The sequence below is a fragment of the Calliphora vicina genome, chromosome 4 (assembly GCF_958450345.1).
Source record: "Calliphora vicina chromosome 4, idCalVici1.1, whole genome shotgun sequence".
NCBI lineage: Eukaryota > Metazoa > Arthropoda > Insecta > Diptera > Calliphoridae > Calliphora > Calliphora vicina.
This window is the reverse complement of record NC_088783.1, coordinates 37,057,381-37,084,541: the sequence shown is the minus strand read 5'-3', so window position 1 is coordinate 37,084,541 and position 27,161 is coordinate 37,057,381. Positions and strand designations below refer to the sequence as shown.

The 27,161-nt window shown below is 28.6% G+C and overlaps 1 protein-coding gene across 2 annotated transcripts in view; it reads left to right on the top strand.

Moving 5' to 3' along the window:
* LOC135957052 (TWiK family of potassium channels protein 7) overlaps positions 1–27,161 on the top strand; it is an 86,388-nt gene that overhangs the window by 35,820 nt on the left and 23,407 nt on the right. Inside the window, exon 1 of one of the 2 annotated variants that reach the window (XM_065507710.1) lies at positions 4,547–4,768. The exons of the other annotated variant lie outside the window; for it this stretch is intronic. Coding sequence (XP_065363782.1) covers positions 4,562–4,768 — 207 coding nt within the window. The 5' untranslated portion in view covers positions 4,547–4,561. Of the gene's footprint in view, positions 1–4,546; positions 4,769–27,161 lie in introns of those variants that run through there. 2 annotated transcript variants of the gene reach the window in all.

Sequence of the window (27,161 nt, the reverse complement as noted above, 5' to 3'; positions counted from 1 at the left end):
TATTAGCTGCACGTGCTTGCAACATCAAACAAGTTGTGTTTACGTTTTTTGCGGTTTTAAATACTAGAGAATTTTCACAGCTGTTCACACGCACACACATCCAAACAAAAATTCGCCAACAACACACAAATACCAACATAAATGGCTCGTCTTTGTTGTTTAACTTTCACACACGACGTCATTCATTCATTTGTTAAGTTTTCCGTTTGGCAGCCCAAGTTTGTATGCGAGAGATTGTGTTTGCGGAAAATTGTTTACATGAATTTTCGTCTGATTGAATTTGTGCTTTTTTTTGTTGGTATTTTGGAGAAACCAACAACAATAGCAACAACAGCCTTAATAAATTGAAGCCTGTATGTTTGAAAAGAAATTTTAAGTTCTTTAGTTGATGCGTTGACAACGTAGCGGACGGTTGGTGGTAGCAAGTGTTTTATTAGCCACAAATGAATTGTGTGTGAAAATCTAAAACATTAAATGAAAAATTTAAATACTAAAAAGTAAAAATAAGCAAAATGTATTAAAAAATAAAAAAAAAAAATCACAAAAAATACTCACGCATATTAATGAAATCGTAGTTACATATTGCTCATACGCCGTGTTATTTGTGGTAAAAGAGTTAAAATAATTAATATTACTTATACGCCTGGAATGGCGGAAAAACTCGTGTTCAAATTAATATCGTTTTTTTCTTTTTAATTTACTAAATTGATTTCCTTAAAACTATTCGTTTCATTTCTTGGTGTTGTAAGATGGTGCTAAAAGTTTTTTTTAAGTGTTGAAGTAATAATAAAATAAAAAATACGTGTTTCTGACATGAATGGTGAAAAATGAAAAATGAAAGAAAATACAAAGTGATTTGATGTATGGTTGCTAAGTTCAAAGTGATTTCATATCATTGGAAGTACTAGTATTTTCTGGTACAGATAATAAAAAAATATTTTTTTTTAAAAAAATTGCAAAAAATGATGCATCCTTGCTCTATTAAAATTATACTGGATATTAAAATGTTTTAATAGATTTAATGAAAATGGTTTAAATGATGTTGTCGTTGAAAGCTAAGTTTTTTACTTAATAAAACCACATTAGGATTTAATGCTGTTTGCAGAGACATAAAATATAATTTTTGAAACAAGGTTAACCACAGGTCATAAATGGTTTTCGAGGAATGGAAAACATTCAATTACATGTAAACAGATTTTAATGAATTTGAATTATTTAAAAAAAATCGAGTATGGTGTTTTAAAAATCAGCCTAGTAGACGCCGTCACTTAGTTACAGAAAAAACATGTTTGGAATACTTTATTAACTTTTAGATGAAAAGATAATAATATTTATACGAGGAAAATCAAACATTTTGGTGAATTGACCAAAAATATTTTGAAAAGTTTTCCGATACATAGATACATTCTTTGCATAATTGAAATTAAAATGATACCGTGTTTAACTCCCTAGGAACTATCAGATATGTTAGCCAAGTTCAAAAAAACCAAACAAACAAAAAAAAAACATAAATTTTCTAAAAATATACGGCAATTCTTTAAAAGTTTGAAAAAGCCGTGTTATATTCCTAATGATCAGCCATCAACAAGATACACCTTAAACTGCTGCAAATTTCAATAACTTTTAAAAAAAAAATTTAAACATTTCAAAAAAGTTTAAAAATGTTGGTTTCATTTTGGTATACAAATTATTATTTTCCGCCAATAACACTGTGCTAGTTGAAAAAACTGTCAAGCGGGGCACCCAGCGGCTTAAACTAATTCGGGTACGCTGAATTCAGTGATGCTAATCGTTTTTTTAGGTTAGCTCGTATTTTCGAGATATACCGTTATTTCGAAAATGGAGAGGTTGCGCAACATATATTCTCGTAACTCAAAAACGGTTTATTTTATTGAACCAACTGAAATAACCGAAATTCCGCAACAAAATTACCTTTAAGCAAATCTTGACATGTTTTTAATCTTCGCAGTTATTTTACAAATATAAATTTTTTTTTAGAAAATTTTCGAAATTTTTGGTTTTTAAAACGGCATTAAAAATTGGAAAATGCGTATACGCTCTTAATTTTTAAATTCAAATGCATATAACTTTGGAGTCAGTCACGATTTGTAAACAATTATTTTTTTTTTGACAACTACATTTGTAGTTAGTCCAATAAAAGCAAAGCAAATCGGGAAATATTTGGACCCGCTGTTATCAAAAAACTGGAGTATGGTGGGTAAAAATGTTGATAATTTAATTTTCAAATGCGAATATCTCCTAAGCTTGATATCCACGACGAGGTTTTTTGTAGTGCTCGATGAGGAGATACTATATGTGTAAGCTTTTTGAAATCGGAACACAAACAAAGAAATAGGATCGTTTTAAAAATTGATCATACCCGAGTCCTACTTTGGGGACCCCTGGCCGCACTTCTGGTGGACTCATGCGGTCTAAATTCAAACCTTAAACTCGACAACATTTCTTCTTTGCGCGTGTCAAATTTCTTTCAAATCGGACTAAGGGTTTAGATTTATTTCCTCTTTTTTTCTCTACCACTGTGCACTGCACGATGTAGCTACTTACTACGAGTTATGTATTTTGATAAAATATTAGGGGATATTTGTATAATTTTTTGTGAATAAAATGAAAAGTTGTGGACAGATTTTATTTATGTAGAGCTTGTTTTATTTGGAACTTCGTTTTCTAAATGTGTAAAAAAAATTAAGAGCGTAAATGCATTTTTCAATTTTTAATGCCGTTTTAAAAACCAAAAACTTCTAAATTTTTCTAAAAAATTATTTTTTTTTGCCAAAAAAAAATTATATTTCTAAAACGACTGCGAATATTATAAACATGTTAAGATTAGCTTGAAGGTAATTTCGTTGGGGAATTTCGGTTTTTCCAGTTTATTCAATAAACTAAACCGTTTTTGAGTTACACAACCTCCTCCATTTTCGAAATAACGGTATATCTCGAAAATACGAGCTAACCTAAAAAAACGGTTAGCACCACTGAATTCAGCGTACCCGAATTAGTTTAAGCCGCTGGGTGCCCCTCTTGACAGAAAAAAAAGTGTCAATTTCTGAACGATCTCTCTGGCATACGCTTCACTTTGGAACAGAGTATCCGATATTGGCTTGATTCGTTCTTTGCCTCAAAAGATGAGCAGTTGAGAATACTTTGAATAAATTTATATTGTCATACACCCAATATATTCTGGGAACTTATGTAGATGAGAAAAATCTAATAATTTGGGTACCCTAAATAGAATAGAACCAAAATGAATTCTTAAAAGTAAATAAATATCATGTTAATGTCAGATCATCAGGAATATTCGTAGTCGAACAGAGTGGTTGTTATGACTTTCTGAAAGCTTAGATCATCTCTATAATTTTCCATTATTATATTATATTGTTTTCGATCAATCTCACCTCACCTTAATTCACTGTAATGTCTTCTGAGTTTAAATTCAATATCTCTGATAACTACATTCAGAAAATTCAACTGATTCTTAATCTATATTAAACACCTTCGTTACTTAATACATTTAAAATGAATTAGCTTAATCACAAATAGAATATTAAATAAGGTAGTTATTTCCAAATTTTCCTTAAACATTCCAAAAAATTTAAATTTTCTTAAGGAAAATTCCATAAAATTATAATCAATAAGAATTATTTATGGAATTTTTAAATTATTTTTAAGTAAATTTAATTATTTGTTCAAATAAATTATTATAAAAGTTGAAATGTATTATTGCGGAGATAAGCTAGTTCCTATGCGAATTTCGTTGGTTGCTAAAGCCAGCTCATCTGGAAACCATAGAGAAATATACAAAGATCGGAAACTATAAAAAAAACTCAAATAAAGAAATTACTCAAAATAATCACACATACGAGTGTTGTTTTTGTTTTCACATGGTTTTTTTCAAATACATTCTCACCACATAGATTTTTGACAACTGAGTTAGGTTTTTGGAAAGAGATTTTCCGATCTCTGTGTGTTTATCTATGCTGGAAACGTTTACCAAATTTTTAGGAAAACTTGGAATATCTTATAGAAGACTTAGGATAAACTCTATGAGAATTAGTGTATGCCTTGTACAAAATATTAAAGTTATGACAAAACATTAACAATACACAATGATTTTGTTTGCATTCCATTCTTTTAATAAAAAATCTAAAAAAATAGTGTTAAAATAAATTTTCGCTAGTAAAACCACATTCAAACATATCAATCGAAATGAAATAAATTTTTAATAAAACTTTCAACAAAGAAATAATTTAATTTACGCCATGTGTTCCTGTTAAAAATCAATTAGAAAGAAGAACAACGAAATAAAAAAAAAATAACAAAAATTGCAAATGTTTTCAATATTGAAACACACTTCTTATTCAATTAAATGCAATAAATTGTAACAAACAACAACTACAGCAGCAACAACCACAACAACAGAAGTGTTTTGAATAAAAGAAATTAATTAATTAAAAACTAAAAATAAATTTTGCATCAAAGAGAAATACATAAATAAAGAATTTTTAACAAAACAAACAAAAATAAAAAAAGCGCCCAGAAAAAAATGGTTGAATTCGATGCACAAGACGATGTGAACACAGAACTTTTACAAAAACTTAAACACTTGGATGTGCGTGTGGAAAATGGCGAAAGTTCAGCGGGCCAGGGTCTGTGTGAAACATCGTTTTGGAAGTCTTTGAAATGGAAATCGACATTAAATCATATCGGTTTATTAGTCTCATTGTCAATATATTGTGGTGTAGGTGGTTTGGTAAGTGATTTTATGACACTCATTCGTTCGTTCATCTTTTTTAAAATATTTCCACTTCTTTTTCATTTGTTTAAAATTTATTAAAATTTTTTTCTTGTCTAAACTATAAATTACTGGGTATAAAATTTATGTGTTTTGTTGAGAGACTGGAAATTAATTTTTTTGTTTTGTCTGCCCAAACTATTTTTAAAATAAAAAATTTAAAAATATATCTTCTTTTAAGAAAATCTTTGTTTATGACCCATATTAATATGTGTTTTGTTTTTATCAGCTTGTACCAAAACAATTAAAAATGTTTTGTGCTGAAAATAGTTTATTTCATAAGTAGTTTTCTTTTGTGTAAGGCTCTTTGTTAAATTCATATAAATCTATAATTTTATGGCCATTTTCTAGTAAATGATGGAAATGCGTGTGCATATCATTCAACACAAAACTGTTATAAATGAAGAATAAAAAAGAAATAAACACAAATTATTTTGTAACAATGAATATTCATCATCATTAGCCACAGATGCAATAATATTCATGAAATGAAATGTGCAATACTTACATATTTATAGTCAATGGAAAAAGTGCTCGAAAAGTTTTAAGAAATATATTGCCTTGTAAAATCAAAAGAACTTTTAAGTCCTTGGAAATTCATTTTTATAAAGTTAATAATGGTTATAATTTAATAATATAAACAAAATCTTGAAAATGTAAGAAAATTGTGTACGAACACTTTTTCTAGCAAGTGTATACGCATTTTTTATTTAACTTCAGCCTATTTTTTCAAGTTTCATAGCTAAAAAAGTTTTATGGCTATAAAAACTCTTGAGGAATTATCGAAATGTTATGTGCTGTAAACACTGCCATTAAATTATTTTTACTATTTGTGCAGTAGATTTTCTTAAATACTGAGTTATGATCAAATCAGTCAATTAAATAGGCCCACACACTAAATGCTTTATGGGCATTAGTTTAAGTGTAAAAACTTCTGAAATTGTGAAAAAGAAACAACAAGTGTTTTATCCTAAATTTCAAATTTTCTTCTTCCGCTTTTATAGCTTTTATTTTGAAACAATTTGTACAATATAAATTTAACCAATATCGGATACTATGTTCCAAACTGAAGCATATCCTAGAGAGAGCGTTATTTCGATTGAAACAAATAGAAGTCGGACGGGTCACGCTCTGGACTATGAAGCTGGTGAGGCAAAACCTCCCAACCACTTCATTCTAAATACTTTCTCGATTTTAATATACAGTGTCATACAAAGCTAAAACCCGGACTCCCACGACTTGACTTACACTTATTATCTGCAGCCAGATGACGGCGGATGAGGTGGTAATATGACAAAGTTGTAGCAGATATCTATTAGTACAGTGACATGGTATTCCCTTACAAAAGACACGAATGTATTTAAGGAAAATGGGATATTTATGAATACTTCTTAGGGCCAGCGTTTAAGTTGCGGAGAAGCATTTTCGGTGATCCAACCTTCAATGTTAATACATCTGGTGGTATTCCGGCTGGTTCCAATGAATTCAAAAATTCAGTAGGATAATTGACGGCTAGTTCTTCGTTCATTACTGTGTCAATCGATTTGTATTTAATTGTTTCAATTGAATTTGAATTTGCTCATTGAGCTTGTTGACATCATAATTGGTTGATACCCAAATTGCACGATTCCACAGCCAATTCGAATTTTTATAGTTGGTTGTAAGACTTGGGAATACCTTGTCGACAACGGCTTGCATTTGGCAGAAGTTCGGAGGGAACGAAATCTCATTTGTGGCGGGATCAATTGGAATTTTTCATTTTCCGATGTCCAACACTTGTTTTGAGAATGGTTCGGCAGAAGGGTCTTGCAGCAAATGCACATGTTCGTCGATAGCGTGATCTTATCTACTCGGTTCCAAAAGTATGAAGATTTTAAACATGAGTTCAACTTATCTGCAGGAATCGATCTAGGAATAAAGAGCAAAGTTTGGCGGAAGTCACCAGCAAGAAGAATCAGAGTGCCTCCCATCTTTTGGTTGTTTCCTCGAAAATCACGCAGGTTTCGGTCGAGCACTTCGAGCTATTTCTTATGTGCCATTGTGTATTCATCTCAAATGATAATTTTGAACGTTTTAAGGAATGTGGCCATGCCGGAGTTGTTTTGCCTGTCTCCCTCTTGGTGCATCGAGGAAAAAATTCCGCCATTTCCGTTTGCTATACGTTGCAAATTTTTTTTGTTTAGGAAACAAAAGTTTGGTTTTAGTTTTCACATCAAAGTGCTATTCTCGCACTAGGTCTCTGTCTTGCAAACTGTTTATATCCCGGAATTCCTAGATCAGTTAAGACTATGTTGTTAATGGATATTTAGTGTGTCCCAAAATTTTTTTATTTTTATATTTTCATGGGTGCTCAAGCATATTTTGAAAACTTATTGGGTAAAATGTTTTTGAGATTTTTTTCAAATTTTTCGGAAGAGGTCGCTCAAGTCGAGTTTTTGTCAAAAATGGAGTTTGTCGGCCTTTTTTGAGTTTTCTTCATAACTTTGTCAAAACCTACGATTTTCTTAACTTTTGAGGAAACATTTTAAAAGAAAAATGTCCAAGCTTTATTTTTGTGTGCAAAAACTATTAGTTTTCCCAATGAATTTGCTTATTAATCTGCCCCACAAAAAAATGTTTGTAATTTTTCCATAAATTTTGTAAATAACGCTTTATAACTTTTAAAATTTCTATGAGAATGAAAAAACCTAACAAAAACTCTGAAAAAATATCAAAAATACTTTATCTTATAAGCTTTCAAAATATGCTTGAACCCTAACAAATTTGTTTTTGTCCTCAATCAGCAGTAGAGCTTGGTTGAAAATATCAACTGAATACAGTTGGCTATGAGAATGTCTTCAATTAAGCTTTCGCGATGCGTTTGAAATAGTTCTTCTGGATTCGAAGGTGAACTAATCGCAAACAAAGATCGTATTGGTTTTGGGTGACATGTGAGTGATGCCTCTATTAGTGTTGTGCTCCAATGCTGATCACTATAAAGCTGGTCCAATCTGAAACACGCTTCTCGATCAGTTTGGTATTCGTTTCCGTTGATGGTTCTTAGAGCGGCGAATGATCATGGACCGTTATTGCAATAACAATCACAAATAAAAACATTCAGCATTATTCGAATGAACGGCGTAGATAAGTCCCAAGATAACTGTGAATGTTCAAGACATTTTCTGAGGGGGACCTTGTATAATATTTGCCATACAGCATAATTTCAGAGTACTTGTGCAAAATTTGATCAGGATAGCCGGATATAAGCATATTTATGACTAGGTAAAATCATGGCCTGTTACTGCCCATTTTCAATACCAAATAACCTTATCAACATAGAGTATTTGTGAAAAATTTCAGCCAGCGATCTAATTTCGTTTGCGCTCTTTTTGGTTTTAGTTTAACAGACGGACTTTCATAAGGTCCCAGAATTTATATACTTTTGTGGGTCTGTGATGAATATTTCCATCATTCCTTTTTTGATGGTGGACGTAAAACTACTGTCCCGCTCGTAAAATAATGTATTAACGAATCGTAGAGGAGGACATAAGCTTTCAGAAAATTTAATTTTTGATCACCCTGTTAAAATACACAGAGTCAACCATATCTGGTGCGCAAAACTTTATAAATCTTTTACCAATATGGACAGATTTCAATGAATTTTACTTTGTTATAGAGCCTGTTTATTTCTCTAAGTTATCTCTTATAGATTTAAGTTACTATTTTTGTTTTTCGCAAATATCTTCTGTAATAGTTGACCAAAAATTGTGCTAAAAATATCCTCTTGTTTCTAATAAGCTGAAAGATGTAAAACATATTTCCAACAATGGTTTGGACAGTACCTGAATCGAGGATTAATTCGAATGTTGAACTTTGTATATGTAATTTTTATTCCGGGTGATAGAATATAAAATTATCTGTTAAATTTATTCTAAATTGTTTACTTTTTTTGCTACACTCTTTCAAGCATTTTTCCTTTATGTTTATTTTTTGATAATATTTATGAACTTTGTTGACATTCTTGTTAATTCCTGGTAAATAACCGATCATGTACTGCCCCTGGTGGCTATGAGTGCCGATCACTGGTTTAAAATTTAATGTTTATTTAAATATAAAGAAAAATATTGAAAGTTTGAAGCAGTGGCAATTTTAACCAAACAATTCAAAAATGTACCGCCATTTGCATCGGGTTATTATGCTAGATCTCATCGGATTAAAAGCACGTGATCTGCTATCTCGCATCAATGTGTTTTTTCCCTCAAAATGTTGTTCATTATTTTCAGTTACACTCGCAGATTCAAAATCAAAATTTATAACGGATTTTGTATTTTCATAAACGGAAAAAAAAATTCAATGTCCTCATTTTAACACATTTCATGTTGACATATTGAGTTTTTACAAAATTTACAATTCTATTGTATAAATATTAAGCAGTTGTGTGAGAAAACGGAAATTTGTTCAACATTTACGTGCATTAAATTGCTTAATACAATTATTGCAACAAAAAAAAAATCAAAAGCCAGTAACCCGCACATGCCAGCCATAACGTGAAAATATTAAAAAAAATGTATTAAGGAAAATTGCCAAAACGACCATGGCCAATATAATAAATATTTTTTTATTTTATTTTTTTAAAGTAAAAACGTCATGTCAAATTGTAATTGAATTGCAACCAAAGATGAGATTTATAATTAACGAAATATAACACAAAAAGAACATTACGTTTAACAAAAACAGCAAAATTTACCTTAACTTCGTGACCAATAATTATGGCAACATTTTACAACCACAGCAAGGAAATTGAAAACAACTCTGGTTTTTCTATCTGGAAAAAAGTAAAAAAAAAATAATAATTTTTGAAACCATTTTACACGTAATATAAACATATCACTAATTAAATAACACAAAAAAATAACAAAAAACTTAACTTAAATATCTGATTCAGATTCAGGTCATGTTTTTCTGAGTTTTGTGTTGTTTTCATGTAAGAGTGTGTTGTAATTTTTAAATTTCACACACGTTAAAATAAAATGAAATAAAAAACATGTCAGCCAGCCAGCCATGTAGTCAGCCTGTTATTATTGTTTTGCTGAGCGTTTAAAGGACACTTAAACAGTCGTACAATTTGTGAACATGTCAATTTGGAATGCATGTAAAATAGTAACAATCATAAATAATGTCTGTGTGTGATTTTATTTATTATATTGTGTTGATGTCACAGTGTCATAATTAAGGCCAGACATTTAAACAATTAACAAATTATCAGATTATTTAGATGGCTTCTGCTACTTGCCCACTATATTTTTATTAAAGAATATAAAGTTTGAAAAAATTAGTTTCATCCCTTTGTAAACTTTTCTTTTTAAAATGTTTACATCAATAAAATCTGATATTTAGAGAAATTTCTATAGGGTTTTTAAAAAAACCGGTTTTTCGCTTAACCGACTTCGAAAAAACCGGTTAACCGACATACATAGTATATGTGAAGAAAACATAAAATATCCAATAAAGTACACACAGCTTTAAAATTTTTTGTTTTTTGAAGTCAGGAATGGTTAATATTAAATAACTATAAATATATGCAAAAGTGCTAAGCCCATTTTATTTTTTAAAAATTTCAAAATTTTTATCTCTGTCAAATGGAATTGAGTATAAATATGTTACTAAATATATAATACTTGTTTTAATTAGTTTATTCATTAAATTTCAACCAAAAAATGTAAATAATAAATTTTTTAATTAAATATTTGATAATAAAAAAATAAAAATATTTCAAATCATGGATTTTAGAACGTGTATTTCTGAAAAGAATCTTTGTACACTAGCTAACGAAATGATTAACAAAATAGTCAGATTTATTGAAAGAAGGTATGTACATCAAATTCAATTTAACGTTTGGTAAAATCAGCTTAACATCTAGAATTATGCGGAATTAAATTTTAATTTGTAAAAGTATGTAGTTTCATTATATGCAATTTATTCTGAAAAAATTTTAAGTAAACTCATCGTCCACTACTTTTTTATAATCATTGAAATTCTTAAAAAGTTCTATCTAAAGAGGTTTATATTGTAAATCAGCAGTTTAGGTTTCAAATCAAACCAAAAAATGCAACAAAAATGAGATTTATTAATTTCAGTCCCAAATTTTAGAAACCGGTTAACCGAATTATATATTTTTAAGGTTGTTTTGGTAGGTAAAACGATTTTTTTTTTAAATTAAAATTTTTTTTTCGAAATTCTTTTTATTATTATCAATTTTTATTTTTATTTATTAATGAAATTTATTTATTAGTGAAAAGGAAATTATGAAATAAAAATTCGAGTTAAAAAATATTTTTCCCGATTTTGACCCATTGTAGGTCCAAATTACTATAGTCTTATGTATATCGTTGCAATCCACTTTAAAATATCTATCATTATATATCCACATTGTCTATATTAATGACATAGTAATCCAGTTATAAACCAAAAACAGGCCAAAAATCGAGGTTGTCCTAGTTTTTTCCTCATATCTCAGCCATTTATGGGTCGATTTTCTGGATTTTAAATAGCCACTGAGCAGGGAGAATTTTCGATATATTGATGTATCAATCATGTTTGTAAGTTATTTGGAGGCTACGGAAAGTTGATTTCAACATACAGACGGACATTGCTATATCGACTTCGTTATCTATAACGATCCAGAATATATATACTTTGTGGGGTCGCAAATGAAAAATCTATAAATTACAAACGGAATGAATTGTAAAAAACTGATGAAAAAGATACAAAAAGTAAGAAAATATGTTTAACTTTCTACGATGATACTCATAAAAACAATTTTTGCCGGCACAAATGAAGATCGAATTTTGAGCAAATAAACTACTGTGTTTGCAACTTTTTGCATTATTTGCAACATTTTTTTTGCCGAACCAGATTGGAAAGTCGATATTGTCATAACGGAAGTCATTAACTGGATGTTTTGCTTTTTCGCAAACTTCTTGTGGAGTACCAACTGATCATGAGTCAAGGTGGATAATTTAATCCGTCTGCGCTCTCTATCTGCCATTCCTATCATTTTTATACCCTTCACCTTCGTGAAAAGGGTATATATAAGTTTGTCATTCCGTTTGTAATTTACACAATATCATTTTCCGACCCTATAAAGTATTCTGGATTCTGGATCCTTATAGATAGCGGAGTCGATTAAGTCATGTCCGCCTGTCTGTCGAAATCAATTTTCTGAAGACCCCAGATATCTTCAGGATCCAAATCTTCAATAATTCTGTCAGACATGATTGAGTTTCCTATTTAAAATCAGCAAAATCGGTTCACAAATGGCTGAGATATGAGGAAAAAACCAGGACAACCTCGATTTTTGACCTACATATATCTGGATTACTAAGTAATATAGTAATCCAGACAATATGGATATCTAATAAAAAACTATGAAATATAACACGCCGATAAATTTAGCCGCAACCCACGACGGTGCCCTGAGGCACCCCTTAGTTTTTGCGTTCTCAACACACATTTAGTTAATTGTTTAACATGTACAAATTCATAGACTGAAAGAAAAATATCTTATACTATGTTCACATTTGCAGAGTTAATCATCTCAAACGTGATTAAGCTCTAATCATTCGAGATGATTATCCATACATTTAAATGATTTGTTAATCACTTCAAATTGACATGATTAAAACTTAATCACTTCATTAATCACATAGAATCACCTGAACATACCTCACACCTAGTATGATGTAGCATCGGCCACCTTTCTGTGTAGTACCGATAAATAAATTTTGACAGAAGTTTTTTTTTTTGTTTCCTTAAAAAACCTTAAATAATTCATCAATGTTCACAATTTCATAATTAAAAAGTTTAAAATAAACTGCTGATATCTTTAATAAAGTATTTATTTCCATATTTGATGCCTTAAAGAAATATAAATTTGTTTGTTGTTTTTTATTTGTCAACTTAATCATTTTAGTGTCAACTTAATCATCTCAAATGTAATGTGAACGGCTTTGATTAACTTAATCCAAATTTTGCTTAAACACGTTTAAAAGGCCAAGTGTGAACATAGCATTAGCTTAAAAAAAATATTTCGAATAGGGAGACTAAAAAAAAAAAAAATCACACAAAATTTCATGTGCTAAAATAATGACAACACTCACAAAACAGCTGACAGAACAAAAACTAAAAGTCAGAATGCATTTCGACCTTCGAGGAAAATGTTAACAAATCTGTAACTAAAGTCATCGTTAAATTTAAAAAAAAAAATATATAATTACACTCTTGCGAGTTTGAGGGTTAAGGGATCCAAAAATATAAATATATGTTTGCAATAACAGAAAATTTTTAAATATTGTCTATTGCAAACCATATTAAAGATAATCTACTGTTCTGAATGATAATTTTAAGCATTCATTTTTATATTTAATGTTCACATTAACCATAAGTATAATATTTTTATAGCTTTATACATTGTTCCACAAGTAACCAAAAATTCAATTCGACTAAATAAATATAAAATAAATAATAAGGTGAAATGGGAAAATTATGCTGATTTGACGAAAAAGAAAACAAAATTATATAAGTGTGAATTGGCTCCAACAATACTAACAAGTGTCTAACACAGAGATAATAGCAAATCATTAGAAACAATTTGCAATAATAATAGAAAAAATATACAAAATGTAAAAAGCCAACAAAAATCAATATAAGCATAAAAGCACTCTAATGACAAAATATTACTGACTACTAACTATAAAGGCGATTTACAGTAAAAAATAATTGTTAAAATTATAACTTTAAAGAAATTATATTGTCATTATCATAAAATACAAGTACATACTATTTACTAAGTATCATAATGATGGCAAAACAAAGAAATGGGAAAGAGAAATGAAACATAAAATCAAAATATTAAACTTAAAAATATTGTAATAAAATAAAATGTATTTATATTAAGTACTTTTACATATTAAATATGAAATGCTAAAATGATATTTGATATTCTTTACATGGTGTCTCTTTGTTTGAGCAGGATACACTACACTTTTGAGTATAATAAGGAGGGGCTAATACCTAATTTCCATTTTATTTCAGTTTTTCGTTTTAATATTCCTTCAGTTACCTCTTGGTTAGAATGAATCAAACCAACAAAAACAGTTTGATGAGAATTTTTAATAGGATTTCGTATAAGATAATGAAGTTAAACTAAAACACACACTAATATATGCTCAGACATGTATACAAAATTGTTATAAGGTTATGTTTCTTTATGTCCCCCTTCCGTTTCCTCCCCTCCCCCAAGATATGAGCTTGTTACGAGCCTTAAGAGACAAATGTTTTGTTATAAACACAAGTGTGTAGTGTGGTTTAAGGACTCGCGGTTTTCAATTTAAATACCTATTCACGTGTGTTTTGTTTTACTTTTGCTATTTTCATATGTGTGTAGGAATTTCTGATTTCATTAAAGTTTCCTTTTCGAATTGCTATAAACAAAAAACTTGGGTAAATATTTAATATATAGATTTTAAACACGCATTTATTTGCTATTCAATACTATGTATTGTTATTTAACATACATTTATTAAATTGTTTTGAATATTTCTTGTTCGTTTTTGTATTTGTAACAGAAACCAATACACAAACCTATAAATAATTATTATTTACTGGCGCCTATTTTGCATTTGATTTATATTAATATGTCATTATTTGCAGTTGGTACTATTGAAGATAAAGAATTCTATCAATAACATTAAAAACTTATGTTAATGAAGTCATATTATGATTGGTTTTGAAATAATTTTAGTGAGGTTGGTTTTGTTTAAGGTCCTTGGTCTATAAGTCAATTATTCGAAATCATTTAAATTAAACAGCAAATACAATTAGTAGAAACATTTTATCACTTTATCCATTTAAAACCATTACCCTATAATGAAGGGTAATGAACTTTGAATATAATGAACTTTGAATATAGTCCAAATCGATATTCAATGATCGAGAAAATGGGCAAGGATTTCTATGCAAATGCATGTTTGTAGTCAGTAACTCAAAATCACTTTTGACAATTTATCTTTACGAATCGAAGAATTTGCAACAAAATGGCATCGATTTGTTGTTGCATATTTTTGGATATTTTGTTATAAATGCATATTTAGCATATTTTTCCATTTTATTCTATATTTAATTTTATTTTTTCTGTCGGATGTATAAATATGATGTAACGAAATCGTGTCTATTGCTTAAAAGACGAAGTCTATTGAATTTGGTTAGAATCGGTCCATTAGTTCTCCTAGCCCCCATATAATTGCCCTAAAATAGTGAAATTTATATTTTTCTTTTATTAATAAATATATTTTTCAAATGAAAAACTTGTTTTTATTGCATATTTTTGTCATTTTTAGTGCATATTTTCTCTCTTTATAGTGCATATTATAAGCGCATATTTTTAATTTTTTGGTGCATGAAAATCCTTGCCTTGATAATCACTATTAATTTCCAGTCAAAAATGTATGTCGTCGCTTCAGCTGAGAAAACAGTAAAATTTATCATTTATATCTATGTGGACAGTAGGCTGGGTCGAATTGCATGGACGATCAAAAAGTAAAAAATCGTATAGCAGAAACGCAATCTATGGAAAATTCTAAGATAGCTTCCTCAAGAAACCATGGGGGAAGATCCATGTCAAAGCGGACAGAAGTCTGATTTATCATCTCCGATTTTAATGAAATTTACCACATACATAATATATCCAATATGTTTCTCATATCAGTGACTTTTTCAATGGAAACTCATTCCGATGTAAAAATATTGCGATTTGAAAATTGAAAAATTGTCTAAAATTATATACACATAATTGCCCATAACATTGGAACTACTCAAATTCCAACATAATTTTGGATTCCATTTTAAAGCCAAAGATATTGTCTTAAAACGGCGTGAATAAAATTGTTTAATTCCAAAAGGTTAAAGGTCAATTTTCAGAGTATATATTTCAATGTAAAAATATCATAGTTCGCGGTGTTAAAAATTCAAAAAGAAAATGGTATAAGTTCACCTAAACTCTTTACTATATTCGTTATAAAGAAAAACGTTATTAAAAGAACGTTTTTTCATATAAATTCATATACATTGATCGATTGTTATTTAAAATCGACAAAATCGGCCCACAAATGGCTAAGATATAAGGAAAAAACCGGGACAACCTCGATTTTTGGCCTATTTTTGATCTATATCTAGATTACAAAGTCAATAATATACACAATATGAATATCTAATGATAGATATTTCAAAGTCCATTGCAACGATGTATATATGGCTATAGTAAGCTGGACCTACAATGGGTCAAAACCGGGAAAAATATTTTTTAGCTCGAATTTTTTTTTATAAACATTGTTTTTTTCAAAAAAAAAAAAATTTAAAAATTTTGTAAAAAACATTTTTTAAAAAATACAAAATAAAATATTTCGAAAAAAAATTTTGAAAAAACCTAAAAATATAATTAACCGATTAAAACCAAACCCCGATTAATTATTTTATTAAGGGGACGATATATGGTTACAGTAAACAAGTATATGTTTGTGAAAACCATTTATATGATGAAAGACTTACCATATTATGTATGTTGCTCTGGGCTTATGAATATCATAATCTCAGAACAACATATTATGATAAGATTATTCATATGTATTGACTACAAATCAATTCTCTAAGGAAATTAATACTCTATCTACAAAATAATTAATTTGAGCTTTTAAATAATGAATCGGATGGATGAAATGTTAAGGACTTCTACATTAAACGCATAGAGAATTGCTAGAGACTAGTGCAGAGAGAGATTTTCTAACGCTACTTTAGAAGTTAAAAAGTTATTTGAAAAAAAAGAACACTTGATTTTGAAGCCAACAAATATTTTCATTCTTTAAAAAAATGGTAATATTGAATTAAAGCCAATATTTTATAATGCTCTAAAAGTGTTACAGTACTTTGAATAAATATAGTACTACGAATAAATGTCTATATTTATTAAGCACATTTGACATATGGCTTTTGTTTTTATTTATATAGTTTTTTTTTTCTGCTGTTATTATTTATATCCTGAAACAAACAGCTCAAATTACAAGTGACAAAGAATGACAAACTGGTGCGTGTGTAATAGTAATACTTAATATCAACAACAATAATTCAAATGAAATTTATTTATAACCTTGGCCCATTTGTATGGACAGCAACTAGAAATATTTAGCATAATTTAATATTTTTGTAAAAAAATCTGTTTTATGAATATGGATGTAGAAACGTTCATTTAAATTTTTGACTGTCAAATATTAAAACTCTTCAAAAAAATTAAACTTAAACTTTTTATGTTGGTTTGCTATTTTTGTTTGGTTTCAATAAGTTTAAATCCCACTTGAAATAACAGTGCAACAACCATCAATGATGAGAATTTTTGCACATCTTTATAGGGCCAACATAAATATCAATAGTACTTGTTGTGTTCTTACCCAGCAAACACAATATTCAAATAATTATGGAAACTATAGTTTACAATTCATCTAAAAACTTAAAATCTAACTTGATTTTACATATAAATTTTACACTTTTTTACAAATTGATAATAATATTGTTTGCTGGGTTATCCTACTTATGTGTGGAGTAAATATGTAAGAATTGACACTTTGTTATCTGGTATTATGTTTGTTTACGTGATATCTTTACTAAAACATGTATACTTTTACACATTTGAATTGTATTCTTTTGTTTTTGTGTAAAGATGAAATGAGCGTGGCACATTACCATATAAAGTACATCCTCTCTGGATTAAGGATACCAACCAAAGTTGTGAGGATAATTCCAACAAAGAACGGGCGATTAACTATTAAAGGGCGGTAAGATTTTATGGAATTAGAAGTTTAATTTAATTCAAAAGGAAGCAAAAGTATGGTAAATACTTTGTAAAATTTTAAGTATTATTATTGTAATTGGACTTAAATTAGGTTTTAAATGTTAAACAAAATAATGTCAAAATGTTTTTTAGGCTTAGGAGCTAAAAAAATGGTATTTCAAATAAAAATAATTATAGTGAAATACATCTGTATGACATTTTTATATGAAATAATTGTATTAATGTATATGATTCAAATATTTAATAATAATAACTATAACAAATAAATATTCCTTAAGGAAAACTATACCATAAATTTTTATTATTTATATGTTGACAATGTTTTTTTTATGTCTCACTTTTGCCTGAAACAAATCGTATGAAATTATCAAGATGTTACTAATGGTGCTATAATCTCAAACAAAAGGCCCCCTTGAATCAGAAGCTGCAAATAACACAAATACTACATTGTTAGTTGTTGCATTTAAGTTGTTACGAAAAAGCAAAGAATAACATATTTTATAATCATTTCAGCTACTGCTAATGTAACAGCTGCAAAAATGAATGTGTAACATTTGTTGTCTTTTCCAAAAAGGATATTAATACAAATACAATATTTTCTTTATATCTTTTGTATTCTCTGCTGGTTTATGCACCCTCCCACTCCTCGTGCATAATTCTATAAAATGTGCATAGTCATCGGTGATAGTTTTCAGATTTTTTTAAATATTATGTGTAACATTTGTGCACATTTACGAATTGCAGAGTAATATAAAATATTTATGTAATTTGCTCATGTTTTTTGTGTGTGATGTTTAATGTAGTAAATACTCAACAAAAATAAATTTATTATTCTATTTAAGCTTAAACTTGTCATATATTTGTCAAAACAATTTATCATTCTATGTGAGAAATATTTGTAAAAAATTAGTAATGATTTATGCTGAAGTTTAGGGAGTAATAATAACAGTAATTGATTTGATAATAGATTGAAAGGTCCCTTTCCCCTTTACTGTACAGCAGTGGTCGGCACTCATAGCCACCAGGGTCGAACGCCACCATCAATTCAGATGTGTACTACTCACATGGGAGCGAAACAGGTTAAAATTCAAAAACACAATCAGAATATACAATTTATGCAACATTACAGAACATTTAGCCATATGACATGTTGTACTTGTGCCTACCACTGTTCTACAGCAATTTTAAAATCAGCTAATGGTTTCAAAATTGCTTTTTTGAAATTCTTTGAAATATTCCATACATTAAAAGAAAATCATCATTAAATTGACGCAATTAATTTTTATAAATAACAACACTCTACATTTTTAGATAAATATACATAAATACTAATTTTAAATATTATTAAATAAAAATACACAATTAATTACTTTTTGTACTTAATGTATTTTTCGACATGTTCGCTAAACAAATAAATATTTTAAATTTTCATTAAAAATAACAACCACAAATGAAACAAAACAACTGTTCAGAATAGTTTTGATATTAAGAAATCTAAAAGCAATACAATCAATGTGAGTATATGTATGTAAGAGAGCAATTTTAACACAATAAACTACATCATTACAATAATCAATCCAAAAAAATATTAAATTATTTATCCCATTAACGACTGAACTCCGATTTCTTTGTCTGATTTTGAGGTGAACCAACTTTTGAAATCGATATCTTCCGATCGGGATGAAATTTGCAACAAGGTCCAAAGTCCAAGTCCTATTGGATAGTAATTCAGACACAATTTTCAACAAGATCGTTCAAGAACTCTTTGAGTTAGAGGGGATCAAAATATGATATATTGGGCAAACAGGTGTTTTTTCTCAACCATGTAAGTTATTATATATTGTTCTTAGCAAAATGTGTCCCAAATAGTTTTTATTTCTTCAATCTCAAAAAATCAAAAAAAAAAACAAATTTTGACATTTTTTTTCCAAAATCAAAAAAAGCATTTATTTTATCATATATCCCACTCGTATCCCACAAAGCCACCAAAAAGGTCTTAAATGAATAGGCCTAAGATATATTTATAGATAAGTTATATAGATAAGTTTTTGATTTAAAAAAAAATTTCAACATTTTTTTTTTTAATTTTTATTTTCGAAACATTGAAGAAATAGCTTCTAAACTATTTTGGACTCAAAGGTGGGTGAACAGATATTGCAACATATGGCCGAGTGTTGTCGTGATGGAATATATTCTGGGCGTTTTTCGGCCAATGATCCTGTGATGGTCTGGTCAGATTTCAGCAGCTCATAATAGATAGGACCATTTTGATCCCACTAAATACAGAACATTACCTTAGCGCCATGGATATTTGGCATTGATGCCAAATATCCGCAAGAAATCACATACGATCTCTTACGCTTCGGGTTATCGTAATGGATACATTTTTATAGTGTACAAGCTGAATTTCATAAATACAAAATCGTCTTTCATGGTCTCTCAGCTTCAATTCGTATGTTACCCAATTTCCATGCTTTTTGGAGTGGTTCCCAATGATTTTGCAATTTCTTGTTGAGTTTGACAACTATCTTCATGGAGTACTGCCTCCAATTTTTGGTCTTCAAACTTTTTTCGGCTGACCTGGTCGATTTTTGTACTGCGTGTCAAAATCATCACTTCTGAGCCGCAAAAACAATCGCTCTACCCATGAGAAATCGGAGGGCTTCAGTGTCACTTTTTATACCCTACACCACCATAGTGGGGAGGGTATATTGCGTTTGTGCAGATGTTTGTAACGCCCAAAAATATTAGTCTAACACCTACCTTAAAGTATACCGATCGATTTAGTATCACTTTCTGAGTCGATTAAACGATGTCCGTCCGTCCGTCTGGCTGGCTGGTTGTCTGTTCATGTGGCAATTTTGAAGATATTTCGATCAAATTTGGTACATATTATTTTTTTTCTCCCAAGGACCAAGCCTATTGAAACAAGCTGAAATCGGTCCATTATTTCACCTAGCCCCTAAATGTCCTCCCGAAATTGGACTTTATCGGTCATAAATGTTTTATTTATAAATGTATCTCAACAAATTCCGCTCCAAATAATTTTTATATATACAAAATTCATGTCATCAAATTTTGTAACGATCGGTCCATAAGTAGTCATAGCGTGCATAAATCTCTTAAAAATGTTGGTATACACACAAAATTCAACATAAATAAATTTCATATAGACATAAATTACGCGACCTAATTTCATGGTGATCGGTTCATAATTGGTCATAGCATCCATATTAGACCCACTTCCGAAAATCACTCACGAATATCATTTTTGATGTTTTTGAAAAGAAAATTTTTTTGCTCATTTACTTAGTGTAGGGTATTATATGGTCGGGCTTAACCGATATGTACCCTTCAAAATGACATATAAGTTAGTAAAAACAAAAACCGTGATCAAAATATACGCCATCTATCATACACCCAATATTAAACTATTATACTATTATACTATTATACTATTATACTATTATACTATTATACTATTATACTATTATACTATTATACTATTATACTATTATACTATTATACTATTATACTATTATACTATTATACTATTATACTATTATACTATTATACTATTATACTATTATACTATTATACTATTATACTATTATACTATTATACTATTATACTATTATACTATTATACTATTATACTATTATACTATTATACTATTATACTATTATACTATTATACTATTATACTATTATACTATTATACTATTATAATATTATACTATTTCGCTTCTTTCTGCAAGTTCTATATTTTACTGGGATCTTATATTATTGATGTCTTCTAATGACGTTTCAATAAACGATTATGTTATTAAAACTGATGGACAGATGTTAAAACACTCATTAGCTAGATCATAAATTTATCAATTTGAATGATTTATTGATATATTTTGATTTGATTTTCAATAAAAAAAAACCGCCAAACAATAAAATGTAAAAAGAAAACATTTCGTTTCTCTGTTCATCATATTTTCAAGAAATTTAATTCGTTTCTAAACATAAAACATCTTGTTAAATTTTTGTTTTAGTTCGACTGGCGCTTGCTACTAATACTTTACTTTTTTTTTGTTTGTGTGCGAATTTATTTTAAAGTAAATATTTCGTACAAAACATTGTGAATTTATGTTTTAGGAATCTTTTTGTTTTGTTTATATTTTTATGATGAATTGTTTATACAATTTTATTGTGTTTATTGGCGGGGTTTTTTTAAGTACTTGTATACAAATTATTTGCAATTTATTTAATTGGTATTCTGCCTGCCACTTCCTTATTGAATTTGCCGCAAGACACGTGCTACAATAAGAACCATTGTAAACGTATTTATTGTATTCGTTTTTTTACAGTAATGATTTATTTGAAGTTTATTTTTGTAAGTCTTTTATGTTTGTCAAATGAGAGCACTATGGTGTGGCGTGAAATGTCAGCGCCTGTAAAGGGATTTTAATATATATAATTTATTATAATCAAAATTGACAGAGATGTGGTTAAATAAGTGGAAACTGTGTGCCAAAAGTTGAATAATGACAAGAATTGTACAATTTAATACATATTTGTATTTATTGTGGTATATTTAATAAAATTTTAAATGTTGAACATTTGCTTTAATGTAGCACAGAAATAGCGATTAATATAGAACTTGTAAATAAAATATGTAATTTGCTTTTATGTGTGTATTAAAAATCTAAATATATATCAAATCAATGATATTTTGTTACAAATCAACTGATTCGGAAAAGTACTCGTATTTGGTTAAAATTTGGGTTGCTGTCTATAAACATGCATTTACATGAAAATTATAAATTAACATTATTTCATGTATCAAATTAATTAAACAAAATTCATTTTAAATAAAATAAATAGTTTTCATACTAATTAAAACTAAATAAATATTTATAACATTTATATTAATAAAATCATGTTTAATTAAAAACAACTTACAAATGCATTACATACAATACTCTTAACAATAATATTAATATTAATAAAGAAACCATACAAACATAATTTTAAATTAGAAAATTTCCAACTAATAATTTAAATTAAAATAAGATTACAATTGTGAGATACATATGGGGAAGTATGTATTATTTTCTCTGCACTTTTACTATCTCCGCCAATACAATTAAATCTAAATGATTTTCACACAATTATAAAACACACACATACAAGCATTGTATAAAGGGAGATAATGCAAAGATAACAGTAATTATTTCATATCCTTAAGATATGCAACACATTCCGTTGAATAGGAGAGTGAGAGCATTGTAAATGATGTTAGAGTGGAAAATAGCTTTACATGTGTTTATTTAACTGTGTACTTATGTAGTTTGCATTCATTTACATTGCAATACATACAAGAAACTTCTATATATTAGGGAGATCCCATTTAAAGGACGTTTTTATTCTTTGATCCAAAAACTGACGACAGGAAAATAAATTTTGTGAAATAGTCTCCTCAACAAAACTAAACTTTCGTTTTAGTTAGGAAAATTGACTCCTTATTTTGCCTCCATACAAATGGGGTCACCCTAATGTAGATACATGGATACATTTGTGTAAACATGTATATGTTTATTTGTCTATTGCATACATGTGTAAATAACTATTGTAATGACAATTGTTGTAGATGTTGTTGTTGTTGATAATAAGGACTATTTTTGTATGCAGATGTTGTAGCTGTAGTTGTATTAAGAAAACAATTGTTAAATTTCAGTCTCATAGAAAAATATAACCCATGGAATGATTCTTGGCACGCAACATGTTGTTAAAGTATTAAAACAATACGTATACAAGTATCATACATACTTTAAGACTTCTTCTTTTCACTTTTATCCTTAAACTTTTTATTGTATGTTGTTTTTGCTATTGTTAATATTTTTGCTTTTGTTGGTTTTTGTTGTTGTCTGATTGTTAAATAAGCCAATTAGTAAGTCATTGCATTTACAGACAGAATATAAAGACTTTTTCAAGATTGTATTGTATTATTTAAAGGTATTTTCTGCAGTATAGGGTGTTGTATTAATTTTGTTATGGCGTTGGTAACATTTTATTATAAACTCCAATAGAACTCAAAGCTGTAAGTATTTATGTAAGCCCCCACACAAGGATATGTCTTAGGGTGTTTTTAAAATAGTTTTCTTTTAATTTTAGTCATTATTCAAAACCGGCTAACTAGTTTGTTGTGTTAAAAAAACCGACCGGTTTTGAATATTTACAATTTTGGATTTCATTCGACAGACCGGTATTTTGTATCGGTTAACCTGTGATTAGTCTAATTGTTAATTTAAAAATAATTTTGATTAATGTGTTTTCTATATATGTTTCCCTTTTAGTTGTTCATTATTTGTAAAAATATATTTGCAATTCAATATTTCCTAGTAAAAATAAAGATAAACTGAAATAGTACAGCTGTAAGCTAAAACTGCATTCGAAGTCGGTTTTTTTAGAAAATTAATTTTATTTATAACCCGAAAAACGGATTTCTAAATAACTTGGTTTTTGAATACTCTGCCCTTGTCCCAATGACTCAGAAATTTGGAAATGCTATTTAAATTAAAATTTTTGTCCAACAAGATAACATTTACTTATTTATTATTCAACTGGTCCGAATCTCTGGAAGGGTATCAATCACCAAAATATTAAAAAATCAAACAAGTCGAACACATTCACCTGCAAGTGAAATGTTCGAATATTTTAAGTTTTTTCCTTTTTCGTTTTTTTAACATAGAATATGAATAGGAAAAATTAGAAAAGGGCATAAACTCCCGGGGAATTTTTTATTGGGCTGAATATGAAGTTTGCACTTAACAGGTTTCTGAAACAAACAACCATCACTGTTGTAAATTTCATACGAAATATTCTAATTTTATTAGGAAATTCAAATGTAAAATGACAAATGAACTTTTTAAAGCGCTTAACATCATATTCATATATAAATATTTGTTCTGAATTAACTATTCGTCATCATACGCTCGTTCTACAGTGCATTCTGCTTCCGTTGTAGGCCATTGACAAATATTCTCATAAAACTCTTCATATCGCTGCCACTTGACTTATTTTTGCACTGAACACGGATTTCTCGGCTTTGATTCACCATAATAGGGGGCATTTACCTTTACAAAACAGTAGTCACTCAAAAACTCAATTTTAAACTTTCTGTTGCTTGACTGGTTTTTGAAATAAACGATTCAATTATTAAATGATTTTAATGAAACTTCAGAAAAATATTCTAAATACTAATAATACATACACTTGGGGTCAAAATAAGCTAAATTTTTTTAAACACTCAAAAACTCTGCCTGATTGAAATGTTTGAAAAATTTACTTTATAAAATTGTATTATTGATTTTTAGAAATACATAGATTCATCTGCAGGGTCAGAGGTAAAATTTTTGAATATTTGCAAATTTTCAGAGATCCGTAGATCTGAAATTAACCTATAGTTTAAATTAACTTGTGATCAAAATAAGCCCAATTTTTTATAATGTTAAAAATACTGTCTGGTTGAAATGTTTGAAAAATTAAATTTAGAAAATTTTTTGTTATTGATTTAAAAAATCAAATTTCACACTTTATGAGTAAAGCGTTTATAACAAATACTTAAATCAAACCAAAATACATTGTTGGTTAGAAAAAATAACATTTTTTTCGAACACAATTTTTGGTGAAAATTGTCTATTTTAAAATACATATATTTTCCACGAAATTTACCGATTGTCGGTAAATGCCTTTCATTTGATATCCACTTAGTATTCGATATACATATGTTGCTTATACATATTGTTACGTTTTAACCTTTTCAAAACGTTGGTTTATTTCCTTTAAATAAACCGGATACTTTTGATTGCAAATAAAAGCCGTTTAGTAGTTTAAAAATTGTAACAACTCTTTATTTATTTAAAATGTACAACAACAGAATTAAATAGTCACTCAATGTTTTTTTATACACGTTTATAAATTGGCAGAAATACAGACACAATTTATAATGTACACGAATTCACTTGAAAACACAGCACTCAGTTGATGTTTATTCGAAAAGCATCTCTGATAAACTCACTAACGACTGCAACCTCTACCACTATTTATAACACTGCCATCTGCACTCTAGATTGCTCTTCAACTGTCTAGAGCTTTCTAATACATATGCCATCTGTGGTGTACTTTCTACAATGTTCTTTAACTGAATATTCGAATTCGAATATACGGTCGCAGCAAACAGCGTTGCCATACTTACTATCAATGGTCAACTGAAAGCTTTTATTCAATGTTAATAATGCCCACAGATATGTTAAAGTTTGGGCACTGCTATTTGAAAGCATTATACAACATTAAATCAGCTGTTAAAATCGTTATATTTAAATTCAAGTACAATTTCGTAACAATATATTTCATACATTTGTGGGCCAATTTTCCCGATTTTAAATAGCGACAGAACCAAACCCATTCTTGATATTTTGATTTACTAATCGTTTTTGTAAGTTATTTGGAAGTTATGAAATATTGAGTTCACACATCGTGATATCAACTCAGCTATCTTTAAGGATCCAGAATATGATCCCTTACCGCTAATTTTGAAGTGTATCAAAACGATCTAATATAACCATATTTGATTTGAAATTTAGATAAAATTGATGACGAAAACCTTAAAGTTACTTAAAAATTCGTCTTTGCCTCATAATAAACACATTTTTCGCTTATTTTCTACCGATTATATTCTTTGTATTATTATCCTTGCATTTGTTACCCTTAGTTACAATACTAGATAGGATAAGGATAAAAATCCAGGCGAATAAAAGAAACAAGAAAAGTCAATGGTGTTTTTATGTTAATAGTAGTTAACCTAGTTTTCCCAGCTTATTATACTCGTTAAATACAACACTTCTAGCTAGAAAACAACATCCAAGTTGTGTGTTTATTTTGTTGTATAAACAAAAAAAAGTTTTCGTTAATTTGAAACGTATAAAACAAAAAAAAAACAAACACCAAAAACGTTCAAATCAAAATCCAGTTAGAGCCAAAATTATTGTTTAACAATCCATACATAGTAAACTGAACAATTCAATACAACAAATAAATATGTATTAGTTAAAAGCAATTTGTTACATGGTATAGCAATTTATTTCGGGGAATTTTCTATAAAATTGCGCTTGTAACAACAGTTTAAAGTAGAAAAATAAAAGTTTTATGTTGTTTTATTGTGTTGTCTAGTTTTAGGGTTCCTGCTGCGTATATTTAAGGACATAAAATCGTATCAATCAGATAATTTATATCCTTTTAATGAAAGCAATAATTCAGCGCTAAAATAAAAGCGTCTAAATGACAATCTACACTTATAATGTTGGCGCATTGACAGGTGTGACGAAGACTGGAAATAAATTTGAACGCAGGATTGTCATGTTAAATTGTTTTACGATTATGTTGTTTCTTTTTTTGCTGGGGAAAACATAAATTCTCTGCGATT